General features: G+C 32.8%; 1 protein-coding gene across 1 annotated transcript in view; it reads left to right on the forward strand.

Moving 5' to 3' along the window:
• The window catches only part of LOC128986798 (protein PTHB1-like), a 154,603-nt gene extending 143,807 nt beyond the window's left edge, over positions 1-10,796 (forward strand). Inside the window, exons 16-17 of the mRNA XM_054407320.1 lie at positions 3,980-4,108; positions 9,927-10,796. Coding sequence (XP_054263295.1) covers positions 3,980-4,108; positions 9,927-9,985 — 188 coding nt within the window. The 3' untranslated portion in view covers positions 9,986-10,796. The remainder of the gene's footprint in view (positions 1-3,979; positions 4,109-9,926) is intronic.
• The last annotated feature ends 672 nt before the right edge of the window (positions 10,797-11,468 follow it).

Raw genomic sequence — 11,468 nt, forward strand, 5'->3', positions numbered from 1 at the left:
TGTGAAAAGTACAAAAATAAAAAGAAAAGGTGGAAACTGTGCGTAAAGAGACAACCAGAACGAAAAAAACCTGGAGAACCATGGAACTAAAAAGTAAATAACAGTGATGGTGTTAAATGTGCTCTGGAAGTTCCTAAAAAAACACCAACTCTTTTGAATTGGGGTCGTTAGATTGGATTTGACTGCAAATCTATGAATTTAGAGTCAGAACAGACTAACAGGGACACAGCACAAGTATTTTCTCCTTATGTTGTCACAAGGGGAAGGTAAAATTAGCTCCTTATCGACATTCTGAGTTCATAGAAAATCTTATCAACATGGACTACATAGGCTATAAAAAGTAAAAGAAACAAAAAAAACTATTTGAATAATATAAAATCTTACAACTCTGCATTTGCAATGGTGAGTTTGTAAGACTCACTTAGATGAATCATCATTCTGGTAGTCTATATAATCCGGGGCTCCGTTTACCATCAGATTCGTTAATACCCTCTAACATTGAACCAAAGTATGCCCAACTTTATATTATAGCCTATACAACGTATACGCAGCTGTTACTCACAGAATGGGTCAAAGATCCGTGAAATGCGGCCAACTGATGATGCGTGATTTAAATTACTATCTTTATTCCGCACAACGAATGTAATGAACAAGAAAACAAAGAATGTAGGAATATACATTACCAAATTATCTCCATAGCATAAGTAGCTTATTAGGTTATCAGCATTGTGCACTTGTACAGTTCATACACCATTTATTTTTCAAATGTAACTCGAATTAATTTAAAACATTCATTTGGTTAAACTAATATATTGGTTTGATTAACATAAATAGTTTATACAGGCCCAACTATCCGTTCTACTTCATATAAAAAAACAGTCCCTAAATAAAATACAAAGATTATTTGTATTTTATTTAGGGACTGCTTTTTTTATATGAAGTAGAACGGATAGTTGGGCCTGTATAAACTATTTATGTTAATCAAACCAATATATCAAAGATAAACAGTATTTGTTAATTATTATGTCTTTTATTTTATCTTTTTTCTTTCAATTTCTAATATTATTATTTCCTGATAGCGGAAATCTCTCACGCACGGGTAGTAGCCTATGTGAGAGGCATTTCGTATTTAATGACTATGTTAGTAGGCCTATATTATTTTATTTATTTATATCATTGCATAACTATGAAATTTTTACTGGCAAAGCGTAACAATGTATTTACTTACTGAAATAAACATGATTTTGATTTGATTTTATTTGATTTGACAATATTCCCGTGGCGGAGCACGGGCGGCTAACTAGTTATTATTTAAACCATACTCGGACAGTTGAAAACTCGGACACTTGATATTTCAATATTTTTTAAAATAATTTAATAAACTCAGACAAATGAAAACTCGGACAGTTGATTTATCTAATTATTATTAGTTATTTATCAAAACTCGGACAAATGAAAACTCGGACAACTGATTTTTTAAATATTTTGTAATTTTTAACAAACTCGGACAGTTGAAAACTCGGACAAATGATGTGATCCTTTTACAACTAAAAACCGTAATATTTCAGCTATTTCTTATTCAATCTTTTTTAACTTCGTATTGTTTGATAAGTAATTAAAAATTCTAAATAAATGTGTTCTTGGCATTTTTTCATAAAACCAGTCATTTTCGAGTAATTTGAGTTTAAACAATTTAAATGGCCACCATTTCGAATTTTTAAGTTGAATCAAGATGAATTTTTTTCTAACATGGGGTCTCTTTTACCTTAACATACATACCAGGTTTGATAAAGATCAGTTGAAAATTACAAAGAAAAATGTTTATATAAAAAACACAACATGGCGGATATCTGGTTAAAGAAGCGATTTTGGAAAAAAGTTATTCTTGATTTTCTCTTTATTTTGACCCAAGAAATACTACTGTACGTAAATTATATCCCCACCTTAAATTATAAACGACCCTTACTCGACCTTCTTGTTACATTTGTATTTTACTTTTTGGCTCAGTATGTGCTGCAATGTCATATAGAATTGCATTTGATGTATAACCTTATTTTCATGATTTACCTAAACAGTTCCTCTTGCAACCACATCTGATAAAACCTTGCTTGGATCCAGATTACATCATTGCTTCTGTGCATTTTACGTTTACTTGCCCATCGGGTGCATCTCGGTGCAAATAAATTTATTTGGCTTCACATGGAATTGGTTTCTTGAGAACTATCGGGTACATCCTTGGTGCAGATAAATTTATTTGGCGTCACCTGGAAAAGGTTTCTTGAGAACTATGTCTCCAGAACTCCATGTTTAGAACCAAGAGTTAACATCAGGTATGATGAGAATCATGTTGTCTCCGACTGAAACTGGGATTAATTTTCTTTCTGTGTTCTGGGAATTTTTTGTGTCTGGATGTTTAAGGAAGTTACACAGTTTTCCCATGTTGTATTTATAGCAGATTTTCTTGAGCAAGGAGTGCACAAAGGTATGCTAACTGCTCTCTATTTAGGACTTAATTATGGATGTCTTGTGAGAACAAGAATTCGGCGTTTGCACATAATAGAAATACCCACAACCCAACAAGGACAATTACTTTTGTTCTCACCGCGTTATGGGTATTTTGGATTTGTTCAATCGCCGAAGAACGTTTGAACTTCGGCATTTGAGTAAATTGATTAAAATTATTAATTTAATTGATTAAATTTAAATTTACCCTTTAATCACCCCTCAGAAACCATCATCACATTTTAAAATATTTTTATATCCAAAACACATTATTGTTAACAAAAAGCCTGTAACCTGTAATTTATCCCATAGTTGCAATAAAACTGTTGTCCAAAATGTTTAATATAGTATAAATTAATCGTAAAACCCCAACATTACATTATTTTCCAAAAGCCTGAATATTAGTGCAAGTGATGTTCCTTTATGAAGAAAGAAGACAGCTGGCTACAACAATGAACCAATGAACATTTGTGTGAAATTAAAAAATTCCTTCTCTTCTCTTTTGGACATGGCAGCTTCAACATCTTAAATTCAGTGAGGGTATAATTCTTATGTAAAACATTTAAATAAAGTCAAAGTGATTAAAAGTATTTAACACTAACAACAGAAGAGTTAGCCTTCATATTTATCTTATTTTTCTATTTTAAATTTATAACTTACTTCCACATCAAGATCGATCTATATTAAATTAATTTGCCACTGTGACTGTGAAGAACCAACCTGGTGACAACTCTCCATTTTATGAATATTAGGCTTAAGGCCTATTTTGCTTGGAGCGACTGTAGCGATAGTCGCACAGCGATTATCGCTCAGCTACTATCGCTGTTGCTGCGACCGTTTTGCTTAGAGCGATTGATTTTCGGTCGCTGCGGGATTTTTCATTGTTAGTTGAATGTGCACTCACAATGGTGAAGTCATGAGTGCGTTTTGTATTTTTTTTAAATATCTCCTCAGTGAGGAGTTAGAAGAAGAGGCTCTACTTCAACCTAGTGGAAGTATCAATAGTCGATCGATAAAAAATACATAGTGATACGTAGGATTTGGGACGGATACGTATCACTAGATAGGATATAAATAGAAAACTGTAGTGATATCAATGAAAAAAATATATATTTATATCAATAAAAAAATGTGTGATATCAATAAGAGTACATAAATGTCGGAAAACAAAACCTGGAGTCTAAATAAAATACCCTCGCCGCAGCAAACCTGCAGACAAACTGTTTGAATAAGTAACTCTAGAAATAGTTTTCTACATCTCTTTTCACATGTCTTTTGGTGAAGGGAGTTCTCCACCTGTCTGAGATTTACTTTGCTCTTTTTGTTTTAGATAAGTGGACCTAGGCTCAAAACCATCAGGTCAATTGGTGTTTGCCGAAATTTGAACTCTGGGCCTCTAAGACAAAATAAGAAGTTTTAATCTCTAACCACTAGACTATTTGCTCTCCGCATATCAATATATCCTTTTTTTTTGCAGCTGTTTCACCAATCATGGAAGGAGAAGAAAATATCTCCAGTGCTCATGTTCACTCAAGAAAAAACTCAAGTGATGACAATCTAGTTTCACTGAAACTGCTTCCAAGCAGAAAGGCTCTGCAGTCATACGGTTGAGTACTTGTTATTATTGTATTGTTGGCAATTTCTTAAATTGTAAACATGTTATCCTTTGAACTCCATGGGTAATGGTGTAATGTTGAAATTCAGTGATTTGATAATGCATATTTTTATACTTTTTTCAAACAAGTATTATATTTTTATTATGAACACAAAATTGTTTTTGAAAGAATTTGGTGGAATCACAGTTAGGATAAGAGAAGGTCCTCCTGCATTTATAAAGATAAGGTTGTAAAATTGTAAATGGCCGCCATTTTGAAAAAGAAATATCCGTCCAAGTTTTTTTTTTCAATTTGTTAATTGTTGCTGCAAATCCTAATTCAAAGCGCACAATCTTATACAGTGTTAAAGATAAAAATTAAAAATATAAAAAACAAAATGGTGTATAGCTTTTTAAAGCTAGTTATTTTTGGATAAAATACTTTTATTCTGCCTAATCTACTGTAGTTTTATCTTTTAATTAACAAAATTGTTAACTAAACGCCACCACCCGCCACGATCACCCGACGATGTGTATTGTCCGTGTGGTTGTGTTGCTTCTTGCTTCAGGCTAGGAGCTTCAAAAAAGGTGGGGACATAATTGAGTGAAAATTTAAAAACGTACGTTTTCAGGAAAAGCACTTTGCAAATTTTTTTCCCCTTTTTTCAAAACTTTCATTATTTTTTTTATTTCATTAACATTTGAAGTTTCATAAAATGTCCATGGTAACGCAATATCTTTGGTAGTTTTTTTTTTAAAGAGCATCTTTAGTGGAAAAACACAAAATCCTGTCACGACCATAACAGACGTTTAAATAAATATTAAAAATAGTTAATATTATTTTTATAACTCTGTTTTGCTATAAACTAATTTACTTTTATGACCATTATACAATAAAAAGGTCACTGAGCTTTTGGTACATTTGGCCTTTCTAGAAAAAAATAAAAAAATAAAAAAAATTGAAAAAAAACCAATAAAATCTTTTTGAGTTTGTATAACTCAGAAAAAACTTACCTGAGACCCGAAAAATCGTTATGTTTGTATAGAGGTATGCTTCTTTTGTGTATAAAACATTGAAATATGACGATATTTTAATTTTTGAAATTTTTATGATAGAAATCATAAACGTGATGGTCAGGGACAAGCGGTACGGTCGTGAATTGTCTGAAATAATCTAAATCTTTCTAAACAATCCTTCAATTTTACTGTTAGTTATAATAAAAATATGTGTTTCAATTGAACTAAACTGTTCAATTTACAATTATGTTAAAGTTATTGTCACGACCAAACACACTATAATCCATAAGGCTGGATGGGTCGTGAAAAAACCCGCGATGGTTGTGAAACTTTGGTCGTGAAATTACGTCTTATTTGGCTCTGTTCTGGCGGTAGCCCTGCACCTCATGTTCGAGGATACAAAGTGGACTTCTAGGTTAATCTAGCAATTGAAATATCTTATAAACAAAAATTAACACCATGTCTACTTCATCGAATGACTACGTACGGTCATGGACACACCAAAATTACAAAAAACACAATCTTTCCTTTATTAATCTTGTAATTCCTCCTTTCAACTCAAAACGACCGGCACTACAATCCTGACGTACACCCCGAACTAGTCTCTAAAACCAACTGACTCCATCGACGTCAGGCTTGCCACTGTCGTGCTCCAAAGTTGAAAATTTTTCCCAAATGGTCGTGATGCCAAATCGAGGGACAGACTTATTTTGTCATGGTAGTCAGTTTGCAATGACAATAAAATTATAATATGCTCCTTTTTTGTAAGTTTAATAACCATTGATGACATAAAAATATGGCTTTATATATTTCGGCATGAATAATTAGTCTAAAAACAGCGTGAAAGTTGGAAAATGTACCCTAGGGACACGTCATGGTCGTGAATTTCGAGACTTTAAAAATACGAAAAAAATACCTAGAACCTATTTAAAACCAAATAAATGTGTGTAACATGTTGCCCCCGTCTCAAAAAATATTAAAACACATAATAATAAGCTACAAATCCAGTATCTACTAAGTAAAAGGCCAGGGACATGAAAACGTACGTTTTTAAATTTTCACTCAATTAACGTATTGATTCCTTGGGTCAAAATATAAAGAAAATCAAGAATAACATCTTTTCCAAAATCGCTCCGTTAACCAGATATCTGCCATTTTGTATTTTTCACATAAACATTTTTATCTTCAAATTTTTTCAACCGATCTCTATCAAACTTGGTATGTATGTTAAGGTAAAAGAGACCCATGTTATACAAAAAATTCATTATTATAAGAATAAGAATAAGAAAGTTTATTGCCATGGACCAAGTTGTACATAGGAATAGGCATTGTCAAATTATATTAAATAAAATATTACTAAACATGTTCATATCTATAGGTAACAAAGATTGAGAATTCAACTCAACTTAAAATTTAAAAATGGTGACCATTTAAAATTTGTAAACTTAAACTCCTAAATAATGGCTGATTTTAGGAAAAAATGTCAAGGACACTTTTATTTAGCATTTATGATTCCATATTAAACTATATCAAGTTCAAAAAGATCAAATAAGAAATAGCTGAAATATTACAATTTTTAGTTGTAAAATGGAACAAACCTGACAAGCTACCCTTATTCTACCTGCCTTATTCTACCCCATTTTACAACTTAGAATCGTAATAATCAGCTATTTCTAATTTGATCTTTTAGCGAATTTCCCATATGGGGAATAAGCTATTACCGTAGTACTCATGGTAAGACCTGGACCCGAGACCGATTTACTTTTTTGTTTTGAGGTCCCTAGAGGACAAAAACACTATCCGTTCAAATTCATATATATGTGTCCGTTAGCACGATAACTAGAGCAAAAATGATCCGATTTTGATGAAATTTGGTTCAAACGTGTAAACCTACGTTTATTCTAACAAGTTCGTGAACCAGCATGACCGGACTATGGGAACAGGGGTTTATGGGGTAAAAATAGGGTTTTCCCATTTTTGACCCTAAAAACACAAAATTTAACAATTTCTTTCCAAACCATTTCGTAGAGCTTAAAAAAAAAAAAATAATTTAGTATATTGAAGTGTTATTATGCGCCTAATAGTTATAGAAAAAATTCCATAAAATTGTAATTTTTAAATTCCCACGTTATTCTTATGCTGACCTAGCTGGCCGACAGACGTCGTCCTGTCCTAATGTGGTTTTATGTCAAATGCTTGTTCATTTTCAAGATCCTGGTTGAAGTTCGTCCGCTACGCTCACTCACCTTTAGGTTGGAGCTCGTTCGCTGCGCTCACTTGCCTTCAGGTTAGCTCGTTCGCTACGCTAACTCGCCTCCAGGTTGAAGTTCGTTCGCTACGCTCACTCACCTTTTGGTTGCAAATTAGCTGTCGTCATAAATTTAAAAAAAGTCGTGCTGCACCCTGTTGGGAAACTTATTAACTTTTTAATGCTATTGAACATCACAGAATAAAATTGCTTAGTTGAACCAGCTGTTAGGATTCTTTAATTCCATTTAAATATGAGTACTCATAAGGTTAACATGGGAAACTCCAGAGCCACTGGGGCGGGAGCCCTTTTGACGGATCTGCACCAAACTTCACACAAACCATCCTTGAATAATGCTTAATAATGCCTTAAAGTCTCATTACAATCTGTCGAGCGGTTTTGGAGTCCATAAAGGACAAACAAACAAACATACATACAAACAAACATACATTGGATTTTATATACAGGGTGTTTTTTTTTTAAACTTGCATCTTTATTTATGTATTTATGTAAATATTCAGTTTGCGGGAATCATCTATTGACGTAGGGGGCACAATTTTTTTTAATTCAATGTTACATTCACATTCCCCCCCTTACCCCCCCTACCCCCAACTTATTTTTTTAAATAGCAAGGTACCCCTTGTGACATATCAAATGAAAGAGCATGAAAAAAGAAAATGTTTAATGAAAAAAAATTGAAAATCGGTTTATAAACTTGTGAGATATTCCCCCCCTCCCCACCCGGAACTTAATTGTTTTTAATAGCAAGGTACCCCTTGTGACATATCAAATGAAAGAGCATGAAAAAAGAAAATGTTTGGTGAAAAAAATTGAAAATCGGCTCATGAATTTGTGAGATAATCTCCCCCCCCTTTTCCCCTACCCATAACTTTTTTTTAAATAGCAAGGTACCCCCCCCCCTTGTGACGTATCAAATGAAAAATAAATTTCACCAAAAATTTTCTTTTTCATGCTCTTTTATTTGATATGTCACAAGGGGTACCTTGCGATAAAAAAAAATTAAGTTTCGGGGAGGGGGGAGGGATATATCTCGCAAATTTATGAACCGATTTTCAATTTTTTTCATCAAACATTTTCTTTTTTCATGCTCTTTTATTTGATATGTCACAAGGGGTACCTTGCTATTTAAAAAAAATAAGTTTGGGGAAGGGGGGAAAGGGGGGAGATGTGAATATAACGTTGAATTCAAAAAAATTGGGCCCCCTACGTCAATAGATGATTCCCGCAAACTGCATATTTCTATCTATTGTGGTTTTTACATAAATAAAGATGCAAGTTTTTAAAAAAACACCCTGTATATAGATAAGGCAACTGTTGAGTTTGCTGGTTTATGAACATATTTTGATCAAATTTGGAAAATACATTCAATTCTTACTAAACTACAGTACTAATTAACATTTTACAACAAAAAATACTTTTTTACCCTCCCTGTTGCAGCAAACCTAAGTACTCGTTAAACTAATCTTCTTAATAAATAAAAGAAAGTTGTGTTAGTTACAGCGTTTATAACTAGAAAACTACTGAACCAATTGGCATGAAAATTTACAGGGATATTCCTTAGGTATTAGAATAACATAATAGCCTGTTTCCGTTTCAAAAACCCTTAAGGGAAGCGTCCTATGGCCCTTTGCAGTTTACATGTTAATCTTATGGAAGAATGTTTTATTTTGTTAACCATGCCATGTTTGTCATTTCTTGATTAAATTAAATTAAGAAAACGGCTGTTGTAATGATAACCTAATTTTTTTTAAAACAAACCTATGCATAACAAATGAGAGCTATCAAATAGGTTTCTATTCCATTTGTTTTTTACAAATATTTGTTGTCAAATGTAACTGAAGGCCAGTGAGCGCAGCGAACGAGCTCCAACCTAAAGGTGAGTGAGCGTAGCGAACGAACTTCAACCAGGACGTGATTGAGCCATGCGAACGAGCTCATCTTGAAAATGAACGAGCATTTGACATAAAACCACATTAGGACAGGACGACGTCTGTCGGGCCAGCTAGTTCTATTTAAATAGGGAATAAATGGGATATTTTTGAGACATTTTAGTGCAAATCCAATCAGGCAAATGGAAATTCGCTAAGTCTGCAGGTTTGCTGCGGCAGGGGTATTTAAACTTGCTATTGTTTGATGGGGAATTAAAAATGCTAAATAAAAGTGTTCTTGAAATATCTTCATAAAAACAGACATTTTTGAGAAATTTAAGTTTAAAAAGTTTAAATGGCCGCCATTTTGAAATTTTAAGTTGAATCAAGATTAAATTATTCCTCTAACATGGATCTCTTCTACTTTAACATACATACCAAGTTTCATAAAGATCGGTTGAAAAACTTCAAAGATATAAAAATGTTTATGTAAATATACAAAATGGCGGATATCTGGTTAACAAAGTGATTTTGAAAAACGTGTTTTTCTTGATTTTCTCTTTATTTTTACCCAAGGAATCACTACGTATATTATGTCCCCACCTTTTTTGAACACCCTGTATAACTTGCCTCATTATAAAAATATATTTCTTTTAATCTGATTTTACATTTACAGATAAACCAAGAAAAACAGATGAAGAAGATGGAGGAGAAGATCTTGAAGATTTGGTTTAATAGTTTTATCTGTTTTAATACTTTTAAGCATTTTAAAATCCCGCCAATGTTTTCATGAGCACTTCTTAATGTTGTCACTTAAATGGGAGCTGCAATCTTGTGATCTCTTTGTCTATAATGTGTTTTCTATAAGGACACATTATAGTGCTAAACATATTATTATTTGTGTTGTGGTAAAGTTTATTGTGTTTTAATGTGAAATGTGTTTGCTATTACACTCCCCAAATGCATAATAAGGCGAATAACCCTTTGAATTTAAGATATTTAAAAAAGACCTAGAAAACTATCCCTGAAACAATTTTTTTTTAAATTAATGTTGCCATGAATGCATTGCATGGAACAAAGTTTGAGGGCTGTCCCAAGTTCTTCATGAAGCTCCTAACCGTCGTACTTACACTAATACCATTCTAGCCCTGTAGGATGATTAATCTTGTCATAGTATTTAAAATTTCAAAAACATTGTGAGAGCAGAAAATTGATGCCCCCAACTAACTGCGTTCTGAGATTGGATATCTGTGTTCTCAGTCGTTAACGCTCTTAAAGTTTATTGCAAGTTGATAGACTCAAATGAAATAAAATAGTTGTTTCCAGTTAATAATCTTATTTATATTTCAATATATTAAACAAATTTAAATAACCATTTAACTCTTAACTTATCACCACGAAAAAAAAGAAAAAACTTTTAAGAGCTAAACTTTTAATTACAATAAATAAAAATTTTAAGCTCGATACTGTTTTAATAAAGGTTCTAACAGAGTAGGCTTACGGAATACTGACTGACAGACCAGTTAAAATTGTCATCTTACTTTTAAAATGTTACATGATAAACTTTTCCCATACTATGTTTTTTTTTTTGTTAACACTCTAGCGTCTTTAGCTAGATGACTTTGGTTTCGTTGTTCTTTAACCATTATTTTTAGATCATCAAAAGCGCGGCATCTTGACATTGCTACGTACAATGCCCCATGCTGAAAGCAGGGCTCTGGCATATAAAGACTAACTTTTTCAAGTGTCTGTCCTTGACTTTTTCCAGCCGAACTTTCAGTAATAATTTCAAGATTTAGGACTTTGTTATTCAACTCTTTACCATTAATCTGGTTCCATTAACCAGTCCTTTTTGTGGATTTAAATTCCTTAGTAAAATTACAATTACACCTTTTTAAAGGCATAATTTGTGAGGAGGTAAACCTCTTGGTGCTAAAATGTGAAGAAATTCACCAGGTACATGTAACTGGTCCCCCTCTTCTTGAATCAATCCGTCCACTGATTAGTAAACTCTCATTATTTAGTTGCTCAACTAACTATTTTATCTATATATAAAGCCAAAAGTACCCATGAACTTTTGAGAAACTACAAGTCACACCCCCCTAAACCATATACTTAAAATGTTCGTCATGGCGAGAAACCTTGCGCAAAACTATCCATTATTTCTTAAATGCCCTTTAAGGTCGTAATTCCTTTCTAAAGGGAACTTTCCATATAC

The sequence above is a fragment of the Macrosteles quadrilineatus genome, unplaced genomic scaffold (genome assembly GCF_028750875.1).
Source record: "Macrosteles quadrilineatus isolate MER2022 unplaced genomic scaffold, UCM_ALF_1.0 Scaffold_2__2_contigs__length_208266976, whole genome shotgun sequence".
Taxonomy (NCBI): Eukaryota; Metazoa; Arthropoda; class Insecta; order Hemiptera; family Cicadellidae; genus Macrosteles; species Macrosteles quadrilineatus.